The sequence below is a fragment of the Theropithecus gelada genome, chromosome 3 (assembly GCF_003255815.1).
Source record: "Theropithecus gelada isolate Dixy chromosome 3, Tgel_1.0, whole genome shotgun sequence".
In the NCBI taxonomy this organism is placed as follows: Eukaryota; Metazoa; Chordata; class Mammalia; order Primates; family Cercopithecidae; genus Theropithecus; species Theropithecus gelada.
In genome coordinates this window covers 112,083,070-112,102,569 of record NC_037670.1, presented here as the reverse complement: position 1 = coordinate 112,102,569, position 19,500 = coordinate 112,083,070, and the positions used below count along the sequence as shown (strand labels likewise).

The 19,500-nt window shown below is 38.6% G+C and overlaps 1 protein-coding gene across 4 annotated transcripts; it reads right to left on the bottom strand.

The window, feature by feature from the left end:
• Positions 1–3,183: 3,183 nt before the first annotated feature.
• Positions 3,184–10,816, bottom strand: MTERF1 (mitochondrial transcription termination factor 1). Of its 4 annotated transcripts, none has more exons than XM_025379482.1 (3): positions 10,753–10,810; positions 10,152–10,210; positions 3,184–5,072 (listed from the first exon to the last, which is right to left on the bottom strand). In XM_025379482.1, exons 1-3 carry the CDS (start codon positions 10,762–10,764, stop codon positions 3,902–3,904), a joined length of 1,242 nt encoding a protein of 413 aa, XP_025235267.1. In that variant the 5' UTR covers positions 10,765–10,810; the 3' UTR covers positions 3,184–3,901. The 4 variants fall into 4 exon arrangements, with proteins under 4 accessions (XP_025235267.1, XP_025235270.1, XP_025235268.1 ...); XM_025379483.1 differs by having other exon boundaries at positions 3,195–5,072; positions 10,736–10,794; XM_025379484.1 differs by having other exon boundaries at positions 3,195–5,072; positions 10,740–10,786.
• Positions 10,817–19,500: the final 8,684 nt, after the last annotated feature.

Below are 19,500 nucleotides of genomic sequence, written 5' to 3'. Positions count from 1 at the left end.
TGATAAGCAACTTCAGCAAAGTCTCAGGATACAAAATCAAGGTGCAAAAATCACAAGCATTCCTATACACCAATAACAGGCAAACAGAGAGCCAAATCATGAGTGAACTCCCATTCACAATTGATTCAAAGAAAATAAAATACCTAGGAATCCAACTTACAAGGGATGTGAAGGACCTCTTCAAGGAGAACTACAAACCACTGCTCAACGAGATAAAAGAGGACACAAAAGGAAAAACATTCCATGCTCATGGATAGGAAGAATTAATATCATGAAAATGGCCATACTGCCCAAAGTAATTTATAGATTCCATGCTATCCCCATCAAGCTACCAATGACTTTCTTCACAGAATTGGAAAAAACTACTTTAAACTTCATATGGAACCAACAAAGAGCCCACATTGCCAAGACAATCCTAAGCAAAAAGAACAAAGCTGCAGGCATCATGCTACCTTACTTCAAACTATACAAGGCTATAGTAACCAAAACAGCATGGTACTAGTACCAAAACAGAGATGTAGACCAATGGAACAGAACAGAGCCCTCAGAAATAATACCACGCATCTACAAACATCTGATCTTTGACAAACCTGACAAAAAAAAGAAATGAGGAAAGGATTCCCTATTTAATAAATGGTGCTGGGAAAACTGGCTAGCCATATGTAGAAAGCTGAATCTGTATCCCTTCTTTACACCTTATACAAAAATTAATTCAAGATGGATTAAAGACTTCCCTCGAAGAAAATCTAGGCAATACCATTCAGGACATAGGCATGGGCAAGGACTTCATGTCTAAAACACCAAAAGCAACGGCAACAAAAGCCAAAATTGACAAATGGGATCTAATTAAAGAGTTTCTGCACAGCAAAAGAAACTATCATCAGAGTCAACAGGCAACCTACAGAATGAGAGAAAATTTTTGCAATCTACCCATCTGACAAAGGGCTAATATCCAAAATCTACAAAGAACTTAAACAAATTTACAAGAAAAAAAACCCCATCAAAAAGTGGGCAAACTATATGAAGAGACACTTCTCAAAAGACATTTATGCAGCCAACAGATACATGAAAAAATGCTCATCATCACTGGCCATCAGAGAAATGCAAATCAAAACCACAATGAGATACTATCTCACACCAGTTAGAATGGCGATCTTTGAAAAGTCAGGAAACAACAGGTGCTGGAGAGGATGTGGAGAAATAGGAACACTTTTACACTGTTGGTGGGACTGTAAACTAGTTCAACTATTGTGGAAGACAGTGTGGTGATTCTTCAAGGATCTAGAACTAGAAATACCATTTGACCCAGCCATCCCATTACTGGGTATATACCCAAAGGATTATAAATCATGCTGCTATAAAGACACATGCACACATAAGTTTATTGAGGTACTATTCCCAGTAGCAAAAACCTGGAACCAACCCAAATGTCCATCGATAGACTGGATTAAGAAAATGTGGCACAGATATACCATGGAATACTACACAGCCATAAAAAAGGATGAGTTCATGTCCTTTGAAGGGACATGGATGAAGCTGGAAACCATCATTCTGAGCAAACTATCTCAAGGACAGAAAACCAAACACTGCATGTTCTCACTCATAGGTGGGAATTGAACAATGAGAACACTTGGACACAGGGTGGGGAACATCACACACCGGGGCCTGTCGTGGGGTGGGAGGAGGGGGGAGGGATAGCATTCAGAGAAATACCTAATGTAAATGACGAGTTAATGGGTGCAGCACACCAACATGACACATATATACGTATGTAACAAACCGGCACATTGTGCACATGTATCCTAGAACTTCAAGTATAATAATAGAAAAAAAAGAAAATGGGATAATAAAAAAAAAAGAAGCAGCCAGTCACAAAAGACCATACTGTATGATTCCAATTATATGAAATGTTCAGAATAAACAAATTTAGAGAGACAGAAAACAGATTCGTTTTTGCTTAGAGCTGGGGGAACAAATGGAGGGAAAAAATGGGGACTCACTAACAGGTACAAGGTTTCTGTTAGGATTGCAAACATATTCTAAAATTAGATTGTGGTGATGGTTGTTGCTATGGTTTGACTCTCTGTTCCCTCCAAAACTCATGTTAAAATTTAATCCCCAATGTGACAGTATTGAGAGGTGGGGCCTTTAAGAGGTGATTGGATCATAAGGGCTATGTCATCAGAAATTGATTAATCTATTCATTAATTAATGTATTAATGAATTAATGGCTTATCACAGGAGTGGACTGGTGGCTTTATAAGAAGAGAAAAAGAGACCTAAGCACATTAGCACTCGCCATGTGATAAGCTGTGCCGCCTCAGGACTCTTCAGAGTCCCCACCAGCAAGAAGGCTCTCACCAGATATGGCCCCTCAACCTAGGATTTCTCAGTTTCCATAACTTTAAGAAATTCATTTTCTTTATAGATTTTCCAATAAATTATAAATGTATTATAAGCAATGGAAAATAAAGTTGCAAAACTCTCTCTCTATATATATAAATTGAACTGTGTCAGACTTTAAGTAGGTAAATTGAGTATGTGATTTACATATAAATAAAGCTGCTTTTTAAAATACTATCTTTTTATTATAGGGATCACTGATTGCATCATTACTATGTGCAAGAATATGCACTTAGAGGTGCATTTTCATTTGATTCCTACCAACTCTGGAAGGTCAATTTCCAGTGTTACAGATGAGAAAAACAGGTTCAGTAAATTTAAAACATTAACACAAGTTATTCAGGAATGGTGCCCAGATACATCACTCTAAAGCTCTTGCTTTCTAAACTGTGCCATGCTTGCCATCAAATAAACAAAGATAATTATAATAAGAGTATTGTTGAATATATAAATGGCCTTAGAAAAGCAGACATATTGTTTTTATCAATAGTAGGAATAAGGTTTTTTAAGGCATCACTGATAGCACGTGAGGTTTAAAAGGTTGAGCGCCATTATGTTAATTCAAAAACGACATCTAGAAAACAAATGCCTCTGGAAAATAATTAAAAGTCATATAATTAAAAGTCATATAATTTGTCCCATATCTTTCAGTTTATGTCAGAGCTAGATTGTATCTTGAAAATACCGACATTATTTGATTTGTCATTTTTTAAGTCAATGCCTCTGAAAATTACTCAATATTAGCTGAAATGCCAACAAAATGCACAGAAATGATTACCATTTCCTTAAACTATATTAGGCAAAAATATTCCTTTATTTAGATTATTCACATTTAGTTTTTTTATGCACATTTAAGACTTTATAAACACTAATATTAGCAATTCCAGAAGGGTAGGTAGATTTTTTAAATATAATTACTCTTATAAAAGGAAGAAACAGACTTAACACTAAAGGACTGTATTTTGTGACTTCACCTATAATGCAACTAATCATCTACTTAGTTGCTATGTTAATCTATTCGCTTCTGCAGCAAATTATCACTGACTCAGTGGTTTAAAAGAACACAAATTTACCATATTATGGTTCTGTGGGTCAGAAGTTTGACATAGATCCCACTGAGCTAAAAAGGTGCCAGCAAGGCTGCATTCTTTCTGGGGACTCTAAGGGAGAATCTGTTTCCTTGCCTCTTCCATTTTTTTTTTTTTTACAGGCCCCCTTCATTCCTTGGCTCAAGGTGTCTTCCTCTTTCAAAGCCCCCTTTTACCTTCCTTCAAAAGTAGTCATCTTTCTTATATACGATCACTCTGACCTCCTCTTTTGCCTCCCTCTTCAACTTTTAAAGACCCCTATGATTATATTGGGCCCTCCCAAGTAATTCAGGATAATCTCCCCATCTTAAGGCCCTTAATAACATTTTAACTTAATCATTTCTGCAAAATTCTTTTGCAATGTGGCATAACATATTTACATTTCCTGAGAATTAAAAACACTGGCATACTTAGGCCAATCTGCTTAACTTTTTCAATTTAGCTTCGTATCTTTTTTTACTCCAAGATAGAAGACTGATGTTTAAAGTACTCAAGTTACAGCCAGCATTTACCAATTCTCTGATTCGACTTTTTAAAGTACTTATGCTTGAATCCAGAACCCGAGGATTTTCAATTATTTGTGAAATACTAACGTTTTCTTCTAAGAGGTAGTCTATTTTATCATTAAACTTCTTCTCTGCCAAGAAGATCACATCTGGATAGCTTAAGACAAACTTCTGTACCTCTTCTTCAGTACATTCAAGAGAAAACAGCTTCTTTTTGATATTTGTGTAGCTTCTTCTGGCATAGTCATTGGAAAGATCTAGGATTTCAGCTCCTGGACCACATATCAGAACCAGCAGTTCCTCACTGTTCAAGTTGAAAGTTGACTGTAAGAATTCAATGTTAGCTTTTAACCGCTTGGTGCTCTGAATTAAGATAAAAGGGTTTTTTAAAATTAGCTTCCTGACAAAATCTGTGGGATCATTGTGACCCAATGACAAACAGGTTGCCTGCAAAAAATCAACCATCTGTTTATTCAGATCAAGACTATTGGAGAAGGTACGAGGGGCATTGGTCAACAATCGACAAAGGCATTTACGGGTCAATCCAACTGAGTAGAGGAACTTTATATTATTCTCTAAGTTTAAGTTGTTATTGGACCGAAAAAAGGATTCAGGAGAACGTTCCAAAATATTTACAATCTCAAGGTCTGATGTCACAATATTTCTCCACAGATCCCACCGTTTTGAAAGATCCTCAGGAGTACGTGTTATTGCTCGTGGGTATCTTGATATGATGCTAGCAATCACTTCTTTGCTAGCTCCTTTGGAAAGAAGGAACGTCTTCAGGTCCTGCTCATTGGTAATCATCCTATGAAAAACTCCAGGCTGTCGTTTCCTTGCCATGTCAACATCTACTCCCATAGTAAGTAAGTTGTTCAGTAGGTCCTCATTTTCCGAAGGCTCACTGTCTGCATTATGACACTTCACACCAAAAAGCCTAAATGAAACTGATTTGAAGATGATTTCTGCTGAAAATCGGGTCATCCAACATCTTGAACCAAAGAGAAAGTTACTTCTCATATGCCAGAGGTTTCTTGGTGCCATAATGGTTAGGTAGTTCAAACCTTTTGAAATGCTGTGTAAAACAACACATAAAATATTATACAAATGCATGTGTTAAACAACTAAATGGCCATATTATGATCCTATGAGCATCATGGTCATTTCTATGAGAATATTACCTTCAGTTCCAGCTCTACAGAACTGTGTTAATAATTCAGCCACTGCACTGTCTCTCCCTAGCTCACTGCTTCTGTTATTTGTAGGCATGGGGCTGCTTCCATTGTTAACATAAAGAAAAGCAGGATGGGGCACCATTAGTGACCCAGAATTGTTCTTCCTTTTTTCATGCTCTTTTTGTTTACCCTTGCCTGCCTTGGCTACCTAAAATCAGTTGACCCTCTCCATCTCTGCTTTGTCCTCCGGCTTTCCAAACTTTTTTTTTTTTTTTTTTGAGACAGGGTCTCACTCTGTCATCCAGACTGGAGCGCAGCAGCACAATCATGGCTCGCTGCAACCTCATCTCCCTAGGCTCAGGTGATGCTCCCACCTCAGCCTCCCAAGTAGTTGGGACCACAGGAATGCCCCCACACACCCAGCTAATTTTTTATTTTTATTTTTTGTAGACACAGCGTTTCACTATGTCACTCAGGCTGGTCTCAAACTCCTGGGCTCAAGTGATCTGCCTGCCTTGGCCTCCTAAAGTGCTGGGATTACAGGTGTGAGCCACCATGCCATGTCTGGCTTATTGCCTTATATTTCAATTTTCCAGGTCTTTGACCTTGCCCTGCCCATAGATACTAGATTTCTTTGCCTCTGGCCTCCTGGTTTTCAAACTCTAAATCTAGCCCTGAAAACCAACACCTCAGATTAATTTCCTAGAAACAGTAATTAGTAATATTGATTGTTAATGAACATATGAGGAAACAGAGGAAATTCTCAACATCTTGAACATCTTTTTCTAGATTCATGCTACCCTTTATATCCATGTTACCATTAAAGCCTTAATTTTTCTTAGCTTATATAGAGCTCTAGTCAACAGCTCTTGATCACAATCATTTGGTTTACCCTACCATTCCCTACATTGTAATCCAATAATTCCAAACCAATTTTCATCTTCAAAATGATCTAGTTGCGATATTAAATCCACATAGCCCATCACATGTGAAACTGTGCTGAAAGATGGCATGTAAACATTAAAACATTACTTTCACCATTCTCCCCTTCTCCATCACCATATTACCAAGACTAGTTTTGGGCTGTTTGCATGTGTTGCACAACACTTTCAACTTGCAGCTTCTAGCATGTGACTAAAACCTCAATAACTCATTTTTCCTGATCATTTAGAAATGGGGCTCAAAACATACAAGCTTATTTATAATCATAATCATAGGTCCCTACTAAAATGAGCATCTCTATTTATAAGAAATATTTTATGAGAAAAGCAACAGAAAAAGTGTTCTGTTATTCAACCTATCTGATTTGTTTCTAAGCTACTTGTGCCTGAGTCATATAACGTACATACATATTTTTTTAAACTGTACTTTTGCCTTTTTAGAATATATAGCTGTAACAAGTTCATGCTTGATTTCTAATTACTTACAATGGGCTCTTACTTAGAAAAGGCATTCTTTTTTCTCCTTTTCCTAATTAAGCATAAAATAGAAAATAGAGATAGATGATTCCAACCCACTACTAAACTCTTTGGGCTAAAGACACTGCTTTCAAGATCAATTTCAAAGAAAGCCTCTTTGTGTCTGTCCTTTCAATTACTCCAATTTTAACTAGAACTTGATTATGCCTACAGGCAGGGAACATTCCTGTGGCTCACATAATCTACAGATTCTCACAGAATTGGGAAAAGACCCCAAAACTATAGAATCAAGTAATGTGTAAAGCCAAATGCAAGGCACTCACAACATAAACATCAAACAACAAAAGCACATTTTAGATTGATCCATACTCTGCTGAACTCACTATTCTTCACTTCTCCATAATACCACATACTACTCTGTAACTACATACTCTTCCAAAAATGCATGAATTTCGAAACTAAAATACAATTATCCTTCTAACTGAAGAATGAAGGCTCTTCCTTGCATAGCTCAACAGCCTGTTCTCTCTTCCAGATGCTCGAGTGACCTCTACTGGAATAATGGGGCAGAATGCATCAGCTGGAAATCAGACCAGTACTTTCTAGAGAGGTCCAAGATGATACAATGGGATGGAGGAAGAAAATAGTAAAACTACAATTTATATTTGTGTTAGCCTTTGAAAATTCTTTCTACGTATGCTTTATAATATAAACAATATGATGGTACTGTAAGACATATAATCAATAAACAAATGTACATATATTGTAGGTATATTTTTATTGACAATGTACACAATCAAAGAAGTGTGGACTACTACTTTAGACAGTGCACTTTCTTGAGACTATTAGCATCATGGTAAACAGGCTGAACAAGCCACAGAATGTTCAACAGAAATTATATTAATTGCAAACTAAAAATAAGTGAAAATGTATGCCAAAATTCCTAACAAAAAGTAACAAATCTATAAATGTTTCTTCTAAATCTATGACAAGTAAATTTGATGTCTTGTGTATAACTCATCCTTCATGGAAGTATCTTCCACACAAACTAACATGCCCCAAACTTGAGTATCTTTCCCAGTCCCCAAAGTTGCCCTCTTCTGACTAAAGATATCATTATCACAATCACTATCCTAAGAGTCATTTGTGATAAAAATCCAAAAGTGAGCTTTGCTTTCTTCCTCTTCCTCAACTCCAGTCATCAAATCAAGTAGATTCAACTTCTTTGGCATCTCTCTGAAATCCACCCTCGCTACTCTTTGTAATTCTCATTCTGTTACAAGTCTTCATTCTCTTTTACCCAGCCTGTAACAGCCACCTGATGCGCTTCTCTGACATCAATCAGTCAAAACTGCCACCATACTGATATTTGTAAAATGATGTGATTATGTCCCTCATTCTCTGATTAAAGACCTTCTGTAGCTCTCCCCGAAAAAACAAAATCTTCAAAGTGATCTTTTTCTAGCTACCTTTTCAGTTAGTTCTAACAACCTTACCATCTACTTCTAACTACCTTTCCAGCTATCTCTTCTATTCTACCACCTCAATACCTAGCACTACTGCCTCTCAAACCTCTGATCCCAAACATCTTTGCCCATTCCTGTCTCCCTGCCTTTGCTTAAGTTGCTCTTTCTTTTAGAAAGGCCCATCCTCCTGATGCCTATCCATAGGACAAGGTCCCATTCAAATATAATCTTCCCTCAAATCCTTAAAATACTTACAATTGAAGTCAATCATTTGTTTTATGATAACTTATTACTAAGGAATCTAAAACTAAGCTTTCTATTTATAGAAAACAAGAGCTGAAATGGACTTACAACAGGCATCTGAAATTTGGTCTTGATTACAATACTAAAATGCAATAAATTTACTCTAAAAATGACATGTGTGGTCTCAACTAAACCTAGAAACAGTAATTAATAATATCGATTGTTAATGAACATATGAGGAAACAGGGGAAATTCTCAAATATTGTGAATGGGCCAGAACCAGAATTTGGCACCAGCTGCCACAATTTTAAATGTTCATAGCCTTTAACGCAGCATTTCCACTCCCTGGAGATTATCCAAATGGAATAAAAAGGGCCAGGGGCAGCAGCTCACATCTGTAATCTCAGTACTTTGGAAAGCCAAGGTGGAAGGATTGCTTAAACCCAGGAGTTTGAGACCAGCCTGGGCAACAAAGTGAGACCCTTATTCTACAAAAAATCAAACTATTACCCAACTGTAACAGTGCACACCTATAGTCCCAGTTGCTCAGGAGGCTGAGGCAGGAGGACTGCTTGAGCCCAGGAGGTCAAGGCTGCAGTGAGCCATAATCTAGCCACGGCATCCCAGGCTGGATGACAGAATGAGCCCATCTCAAAAAGAAAAAAAAAACAAGAATATGTGTTTGTTATGAAAAATAATGACCAGGCCAAGTACAGTGGTTTCACGCCTATAATCTCACCACTTTGGGAGGCCAGGAGTTTGAGATCAGCCTGGCCAACATAACGAAAACCCATCTCTACTAAAAATACTAAAATTAGCCAGGCATGGTGATACATGCCTCTAATCCCAGCTACTCAAGTGGCTAAGGCTCAAGAACTGCTTAAACCTGGGAGGTGGAAGTTGTAGTGAGCTGAGATTGCACCACTGCACTCCAGCCTGGGTGACAGAGCAAGACTCTGTCTCATAAATAAAGAAAAAGAAAGAAAAAGGAAGACCACCATAACATTATTAGCTACGGCATAGAAGAAGAAACTCAAATGGCCACCAATAGAATGATTAATAAATTGTGGTACATCTAGGCAGTATACTATAAAGGTGCCAAAAATAAAGAGTGATCTACTGCAATAAAAAGATGTCAAAGATACTCTACGTGACAAACTGCCTAACGGTATGGATAATGCCATGTATATTAAAGGCAGTGGGGGGACATTAATATATACAGAGGTGGAATGACAGTTATTTCTGAAAGATTATTGGAGGCTATGTACTACTTCTGAAATACTGGGACTTTAATGAATATGTGCTACTTTGCAGTCGGACAAAAAAGTTTTAAACAAGTAAAAATGGCCTTAGGTGTGAAAAACAATGGGAAATACGTATTATCTTTATCGATTTTTCGGTTTCTAGCACCAAAAAAGTCACACTTCAAAATTCTCCATGATGCTTTACTCTTAGCAACGGATCTCCATTCAAAATACTCATAATATCTAGTAGGGTAAATGAACACCTAAATAGCCTAATACAAGAAAGTCGCCAACTTTCCTCATGTACAAATTTCAGAAATGGCACCTATTCCAAAATTGACTTCAATCTATTTCTCAAATTGACTTTTTAAGTTAACCAAAACCATTATCCCAAGGGCTAATGTTCAAACTTAACAAACACACTGAAAATCTCTATGTTTGTAGTATGATCGGTCTAAAAAAAAGATTTATGTTCCCCTCTGCCCCACAACTGGCCTATTAAACAGGCTGTTAATGGAAATAATCACTGGCCCTAAGATGCCACATTCCAGCTGGTCTTCTTTTGATACAGCAAGCTAAGTTTGGAGATCTTTACATGCATTTCTCACCTTGTTTGTCTTAAGGAAAGGCTCTGCGTCCCTCTAGAAAGGCTGGAGAACAGCTGTCCCTAGAAATGACACACATACACAAAAAAGGCAAAATATTTCAGGCCTTCCTAATACAAAATAAGAGTTCGATCCCAGCTAACGTTCTCATTGCATTATGTTCTCGTGAGACGCATTACCTCTTGCAAACAACATCTCTCAGACATACAGAAAAGAAAACGGCAAGTACATGCCTACATATGATGGGAAAAGGTAGCGGAATCACGAATGTTTTGTAAAACCAAAGCTAAGTGCTTCATATACATTGTCTCGCTTTACTCCCCACAACAATTTAGAAGGTAGGCATAAGCCTTAAAATTACAAAATCTGAAACAGTGCCGAGCTCCCATACTAGCCTGCCTTCGCTAGCTGAAGCATTAGGATTCGAACCCAGGTGGGTCTTTCTTAACTCAAAACCAAGGTAATTCCACACCGAAGGCTCTTTCCATCCCTCTTCCTCCCCCAAGGGCAACTCTGCAAGGGGTTGCACTGTACAGCAGTCACCCACACCCACTTCTTAACAAAAAGAAAGGAAAGCACGGCCTCACCAACTTGCCAATCTCACCCTAAACTGCATCCACCCGCTGTAAACGGCTTTTACTTCCGCCTCTGGGGTCCGGAGCTGCGAGGAGAAGCGGAAGTGGAAAAGACTAACTTCCGGCCTCGGGTCGCGCGCAGAGGTGACGTCGTTGGTCCTGCGCCCCCTCGTGGCGGTACTTCAGCCCTTCGTAGCCCGAAGCTAGGGGCCTGGCAGGGGGCAGCAAGAGACCGCCTTGAGCGCCGGGTATTGAACGCCCAAGACGGGTTTTGGAGGGCGCGGTGGGGCCTGGGACTCCGAGTCGCCTGGGCAGATGGCCGTGGGGGAACTGTAGGGCATTCTATAGGTATCCTATGGTGGCATCCACTGCCGGCCGACGACACGTGGTGGGAAGGTCGCTATTATTTGCATGCCAAGTCGCAGTTTTTGATAAGGTGATTGCTGCTCCTAATGTGACTAACGCGATGCCGATCAACATCTCCGCGTGTTTTGGTGTAGGAAAAGCGGGTGTGGACTCTCTGTTTAGTCCCAGATTCTCTTTCTTTCATGACTACCGTGGAAATCCTAGAGTGTCACTCCTGGTCTGAATTCAGCATCCGCCTTCAGGCTGGGAATCAATTCTAGTATATACTTCGATTTACTTGCTTGCAGCTCGAATTCAAATATGGTTCTTTTGACATTGTGACGGGTTTGCGCTATTTAAAGAATGAAGGCAACCGAAACCTCATCTCCACAGTGGATGCGTTTTTGCTCCCTCCTGAAGCGTTGCTTTAAACCACGCAGTCCTCAGCCTCACCTGCCTAGTGATGGTGACAATGGAGGAGATAAAGCTTCAATTCAAGGCACTTCTACTGTGGCCATCAAAAGAAAGATAATATTTACGTTAATGAATTAATCGTGTCGTCGAGTTATCCTCAAGAGACAACGGTGATTTGGTCCTTAAAAAAACACAGGATCAACAGGGTTGACCCTGAATTTTACAAGGAGGAAAAATTTCAGGCATTACTAACTCCTCCATGTAAGAGCCTAATGATATAATTTTCTGGCTGGGCGCGATGGCTCAGGCCTGTAATCCCAGCACTTTGGGAGGCCGAGGCAGGAGGATGGCTTAAGGCTAGGAGTTTGAGACCAGCCTGGCCAACATGGTGAAACCCCTGTTTCTACAAAAAATACAATTAGCCAGGCGTGGTCAAAGGTGCCTGTAGTCCCAGCTGCTCGGGAGGCTAAGGTGGGAGAATCACCTGAGCCTGGGAGGTTGAGGCTGCAGTGAGCCGTGATTGTGCCACTACACTCTATCCTGGGTGACACAGTGAGACCTTGTCTCAAAAAAGAAAAAGAATTTTCTTTATGCCGTTTCTTTTTTCCTTTTTTTTTTTTTTTTTTTTTTTTTAAGACGGAGTCTCACTCTGTTGCCAGGCTGGAGTGCAATGTGCGATCTCGGCTCACTACAACCTTTGCCTCCCGGGTTCAAGCAATTCCCCTGCCTCAGCCTCCCGAGTAGCTGGAACTACAGGCGCCTGCCACCATGCCCCGCAATTTTTTTTGTTTGTTTTTGTTTTTGTTTTTGTTTTTGTTTGTATTTTAGTAGAGATGGGGTTTCACCATGTTGGCCAGGATGGTCTCCATCTCCTGACCTCGTGATCCACCCACCTCGGCCTCCCAAAGTGTTGGGATTACAGGCGTGAGCCAACGTGCCCGGCCTCTTCATCCCATTTCTATGCCAATGAACCAATTATGTTTTACCGTCAATCTTCCCCTTTGACTACTCCTAGCTGGGTGGTTGTTGTCACTTTGTTTTTAATTAACTCTCTGTTTTGTTGGTTTAGAAGGATAAAGATTTATCTTTGGGAATTTAAAATACTAATAATCAGTCTATCTATTAAGTGAAACTACTTACTGCAATTCATCCGGGTAAAAATTAGTCCTGAAAAATTGGAAATGGCTGTTAAAATGTGAATTTCTAAACTCTATATTCCTTCTTCATGGAAGGAGCTCCTATGTCTGAATTAATATTATATATTATGTATATACATACACACAAACTGCTTTACAATCGGCATGTAAAAAAATAAAATTTAGGGATTAAATTAAATAAAATAACCTTTGAGATTATTGAGGCCCAGGCCTCTCATTTTACAAATGGGAACACTGAAACCCCTAGAGTAGGAACTACCAAGAGAATGCATGTCTTATACTTCCTTTACCAGTAAGTCTAAGATTTATACCACATACTTTGTTGTATTGACTTAGCTATCAAGAATTATTTCAGACTTACTTAAGTAACGTCACCCATGTTGGTTTTTAGTGATATTTTGTCGGTAAAGGCAGATTGGTTCTTTTGAAAATAAGTTATATTTCCCCTCAGAAATTTTCCGATTACAAATCTATTTTAAATGTGTATTATAAAATACTGAAAGTATAACAATAGAAGTGTAATAATGGTTGTGTTAGGATGTTGTATAATTAATTAGGTTTCTTTCTTATTGTATTTCTTCAATGATTTTTGAAATGTCATTACCTCCAGTAAGAGAAATGACTATTGCCTCATCATCCTTTATGATGTTTTACAATAGGACCTGTATATACTTTGCCTGTATTTCATTTGTTTATTCAATGAACATTTATTGAGCACCTGCATATTCCAGGCCCTGTTTTCAGGTTAGGGGATATAGTGGGAACCAAGACAAAGCCCCTGCCTTCCTGGACCTTATTTCTAGTGATGGATCTTACTCTCAGCCTGAATGTCTTCTCCTCTACATGCCTCTTCCATCTCCTTCCCCAAGACCATAGCGACCCATGTCCCTACCAAGTTGATGTAATTAAGAAAAATAAAGTGGCTGAGCGTAGTGATTCACACCTGTAATCCCAACACATAGGACTTAGATACTCAGAAGCTGGGCTGAAAGTCAAGTCTGCACACAGAATCTGTGCTCTATTCAGAAGTGCCTCTGCCTTTTACAATTAAGAATGTTTTGACTGTGCCAAATGTGCCTGTTCCTCTGCCCTAGAAGTGTCCTTCTTGCTTCATGCAAATAGATTTCTGGCAAACCACAGCCCCTCAGTTGACCATTCGTTCATGTTTGAATCTCAGCAAGCCCAATTAAGGTCAAAAAGAAAGTTGCCCTTCATTCCTCCCACCCTTACCTGCAGTCGATAAACACCCACAGATTCCTGGATTCAGTAGACAAATGCCTGCCCCACCCCACATCAACTTCACAGACAGACCTGCTAGCTTCCTATGTGACTTACTTGAGGGCCCTCAGAGAAACATCAGGTCTCTATCCAGGACTGCCTTATTCCATTCTCTTGCCTGCAGCTGTTTTGTTTGCATAAAGCATAAAATGTCTCCCAGTTGTTCAAGGCTAATTAAAGAAGTAGATAAAATTACCCAGAGTATCTCAGGTTAACACTTTGTTGGCAAAAAATGAAAAAGATTGCTTAATTTCCCCCCTTTCACAATTGCTTTTTAACAATTTAAGATTTCTAAAGATTTTACTTCAGGCAACTTTATTTCTCTTAAGTGTGCCTAAAGACTTCCTGAGTCAGCTTTCATGTTCCCACACTCATTACCACAAGGGTCTGTGGCAAAGAACTGGATATTTAGCCTAGCAAATTTGCTGATTCCAGACCTGATATGATCGCAATTCCCATAGTAGTTGGATCAGCCCGACAGAGTTGGCCAAAGAAACCCAATAATCATTTGAGATCCCATTTAGCCTCATGAGTTTAAGTACCTTTTGGATTGTTTGATTCTGCTGTACCAAACCTTCAATTAATTACCACGAAGTGATTCTTAATCATTGGTAGAAAAATTAATCTCAACAGAGAGGAGGGGAGCAAACATTCACAAGATGAAATACTATTTTCATTGTCCGAAACTATTTTCCTTTTCTGTTTAAGATGTTTCTTGAAATTCCTCCTTTAGAGATTTATTCCTTGGTATAAACTGTGCTGATTTAAAATTGCAAATGTATTTGAAAGGGAAAGCATATTAAGCCAAAAGTCAGCAACCTTTTCCTATAAAGGACCAAATAGTATTTGAGGCTTTGTGGGTCACATACTGTCTCTGTTGCAAATTCTTTTTTTTTCTTTCCATCTTTCACAACCCATTAAAAGTATAAAAACCATTCTTAGCTTGGGGGCTGCTGGGCCACTGGCCATAGTCTGCTAAGACCTGCATTAAAAACTATAGTGAACTACTCACATATAACTGTAACTTCATTTGTTGATTGCTATATTAAAGACATCCAAAAACTAGAAATTTTAAGAGAAAGTACATGGAGAGAAAAATAATATTTGAAAACATTTATGTAATGCTATCTGCCATGCACAATTCTAATCATTTCACCTATATTAACTCATTTTGTTGTATAATGGAAGTAATATTATCTCCATTTTACAAATGGGGAAACTGAGATGGAGACTATGTGACTTCCCCAAGCTCACGCAGGTAGTAAGTAAGGGAGCCAGTATTGCAACCCAAGAAGTCAGGCTCCAGAGTCTATGACTGTATTCACAATGCTATGCTGACACTCAGGGAGACATAATACTTTAATTTACGTTAGAAAATACAAATAAGAGAGGGGCAAAAAAATAGTAATAATTTCACTTGTAATTCCATCAGCTAGAAATAACCACTATTTATATTTTATTTATATTATTTTGGTTAATATCCTTCCAGAACATATGAAAGAATATAAACCAGAAAAATATAAATAAAATATATACAGTAAGTATTTTAGGCATTGTGGGTGACATATTGTGTAACTGTAACTGAAGCTAAATTACAGTTATATGTGAGTAGCTCATTATACTTTAATGCAGGTCTTATCAGACTGGCCTATATACATATACCCATAGAGTATATTGAATATCTTTATTCAACCCTACGAGGCAGGTATCATAGTTTTGCAGATGAAACTTAGGCTCAGATGAATTAAGTGACTGTGTGTCTTAGTACATTTTTGTGTTGCTATAAAGGATTACCTGAAGCTGAGTAATTTATTAAAAAAAGAGGTTTAATTGGCTCACAGTTCTGCTTGCTGTACAGGAAGCATGGCACTGACATCTTCTCAGCTCCTGGTGAGGGCCTCAGGAAGTTTACAATCATGCTGGAAGGCAAAGGGGGAGCAAGCGTCTCATGTGGCAAGAGGGAACAAGCAGGGGACAGGAGGTGCCACACACTTTTAAACAACAGGGTCTCACAAGAACTTACTCTCTCTTACAAGGACAGCACCAAGAATATGAGGAATCTGCCCCCATGACCCAAACACTTCCCACCAGGCCCTACCTCCAAGACTGGGGATTACATCTCAACATTGGATTTGGAGGGGACAGCCAAACTATATCAAGGCTGTACAAGAAGCTTAGTGCCAGCATTTGCTTCTAGGGAGAGCCTCAGGCTGCTTCTACTCACAGTAAAAGGCAAAAGGGCATGCAAAGATCATGTGGCAAGAGAGGAAGTGAGGGGTGGGGGATGCCATGCTCTTTTTAACAACCAGCTCTCATGGGAAGTAAGAGTGACAACTCACTCATTACAACATCAAGCCTGTATCTCTCCCATTATGCCCTACCTCCAACATTGAGGATCATATTTCAACATGAGGTTTGGAGGGTCAAACATCCAAGCAATAGCATTATGTCAGGATCATAAAGCTAATGTTTGTGAAACCAGGATCTGAACCCAAGCTACTGCTTCTAGAACCTGTACTCTTAATCCCTTGCTTATACTGCATTTGAGATTATACTTCGTTGTATAAAAAGTCCTTTTCACCTCAAGCTTATAGAGAAGTCACTTTGTTCTTTAAAAGTCCTTTTCACTTCAAGTTCATAAAGCCCAGGCACATATATTTTCTTCCAGTACTTTCATTATTATTTTTCTTGTTTTTCCTTTAAATCTTTGAATCATCTGGATTTTATTCTGGAATGAGAAATGAAGTAGAAATTTATTTTTGTTTCTTTTCAAAATTGCTAGTCAATTGTCCTAACATCATTTAATGAATAGTACTTTATTTCCCCTTTGCTTTGAAATACTACTATATCATATACGAAATTATAAAGTAATATTTTATTACAATTTTTGGATGACTGCATTCCAGTTGTGGAAATATTACTCAAAGTCTGTTGTGATTGTCTAACTTAAGTGTTGATATGAAGCAAGGAAAGTAGGTTTTCGGCTGATTTAAGAATTTTCCTTTATAGATTATTTTTCTTTTTTAAAAAATTAAAAGGATTTAGTTAAGCATATTTTGGCTCAAACTTTCCAGTTGTTATAGGAGTGTGAAAAATGGAAACTGAGCCTGAAGGAATACTGAATATCTTGTCCAACCTGCCTTATTTATAGATAAGGAAACTGAGGTCCAAAATGGCAAAAAGTATTATTTAACAAATAATGTTGCTAATTAGTGACTATTACACAGGATTCTTTCAATTGCAGGTGACAGAAATGCAACTCAAGCTAACTCAACCCAAAAGGGGAAAGAGCACAATTATTTTCTCCTATGGGAAAAAGAGAGGCAGAGGTGTCCTCAGGCACGACTTAATCCAGGAATTAAATTAGACCCACCGCTCTCTTTGCATCTCGTCTCAGCTTCTTTCTATACGTAGTCCTAATTTTCTCAGGCTCTCCCATGCAACAAGGTGTATGGCTACCAGTATCTCTAAGGTTGCAACCTTTTTACTGGAAATGTAAAGGAAAGAGAGAAATTATATTAGTCTTTGAACATCAAATCAAAAATAAATATTCGGATTAGCTTCTTTGAGTCATATGACCATCCCATTATTTTGGAGGTGGCAGGATATAATGTAATTGGCAGTTCCAGAAAAACTATCTGGAGTTGGAGAAAGGAAGTTAAGGGAAATAGGCGCTCACTATTACTAGCATGAAGAAAGGGAGGTTGGACAGACAAAAGCATCTACTGTCCACCAGGACAGCTAGAGACCCTGAATTGGAGTTGGGGGGTCTTTGATCTTTCCTTCAATCATCTTTCCATTTCTCTATTTATTCATTCAACACATAGTTACTGAGCAGTCTATGAGAATTGTTATTTAGCTGCAAGCAACAGAATCTCCAGTCAATGATGACTTACATAGCAAAAAATCTAGAGATAGCAGTTAGTTGTTCATGTTGTTTTCTAACACTATGTAGTCTCACCATTTCTCAAGCACACCCTTGCGCTTCCTTGCCTCTGGTCCTTTGTTTGCTCCTCTTCGCTCCATCTCTGCTTGTTAATCACTTAACCCACAGAGCAATACCATCTCTCCCTGAAGCCTTCCCAAATCCACTTCTTTCCCACTTCTGTATAAATCAGAATAAATCTTTCCCACTTCTATATGTATACAGCACTTTATTCAATCATTATAACACTGAATTCATTCTACCATGTGTTGAAATTAATTTGTTGCATACGTATCGATTTTCTCCACTTTTAGAAAATCCTTGAGGACACAGACTTTTATCCATTTTTGTGGAATACAGGTGTCAACATCCCCCATCCTCTGTCTCTGCCAGCTATACATGCTCCCTCCTGGAGCTAGAATCTAGGACCACTTTGAGTTCTGCTAAAGTAAACCACATCACATAAAAACGTTAGTGAGCAATATAGACCTCACTGCTGGTTTGTCAAGGGGTTACATACCATACCAAATAGAAAAACAACATTGAGATCTCCTGTTAAACTCACTGGCCCACAATTTCTTCTTACTGACCAATTGGTCCTCAAGCCTCCAGACTTCTCTCCCCATTATTTTGTCCCAATTTAGCTGTGCCCTGGCCCCATCTTCACACTGGCACCCCCAAACCCAGCATCAGGCTCAGCAAAATAAAGTTTCATCTAGGTAACAGCCTTGCAGGTTTTATTATCCCCATTTTACAGTTCAGAAAAGGGAGTCACAAAGAGGTTAAATAAATAGCCCCATATCACACAGCTAGGAAGTAGGAACCAGAAATTGAACCCAGGCTATCTAAATCCAGAGCTTGGGCCCTAATAACTGTACTCTCTAACCTTTATAGAACATAATGCAGTGCCTTCCCTAGCAAGGTATCAATATGTTAATTGAGTTAAATTTACTTGCATAAGAGCATCAGAAACACTCTAGCCTCTTATATTTCTAATTAACTTATGTCATTATGTCATTTTATGTCATTCATGAATATCTAAAGCTTTCTGTTTTTACTAGTATTACATGAATGAACGAATGAATGAACCTACTCATTTATTGACTCTGGAACTCAGATTCCTCATCTGAAAATTATTTTATTGGTCATATAACATCCACCATTATATCGTTGGTTATATAATATCCACCATGTGGGTGCCAGAGAAACTATGAAGTATAAGAAATACTTCCTGCTTTTGACAAGTCTAGTGGAGATATTTACAGTCTGAAAGAAAAGGATGAACCAAGTGATATCAAAGGCCCCTTCCAGCTCTAAAATTCTAAGATTCTATTTAGTGGGAGATTTGCTCACATTGTACCTAAGTGGTAGACTTTTTATTGCAAGGAGAGGGCTCATACTTCCTCCCCTCCTAAGTGCACAAATCAGTGCAAAAAGAGTAAATTCTGATACATTTTAAATGACTACTGCCCTTGCTAGGCACTTGAAGAGGAGACAAGTACTGCTTGTCATATAACCACTGAGGAGTGAATAATGTAGGGCTGCCTCAAAGCAAAATAACAAAGAATAAGGGGATTTACTGCACCGCCCCCTGCCAGCCTTCCTCACTGCACTCCTAACTCGACTATGTACTAACCAGTGCCCTCCAGATCCTTTGT

Bases quoted from the DNA above. Each gene is read 5' to 3' on its own strand.
- MTERF1 (XM_025379482.1), bottom strand. The intron at 5,073-10,151 runs GTGAGAAATGCA...TGTTTTACACAG, and splicing joins CTTTCCTTAAGACAAACAAG to CATTTCAAAAGGTTTGAACT.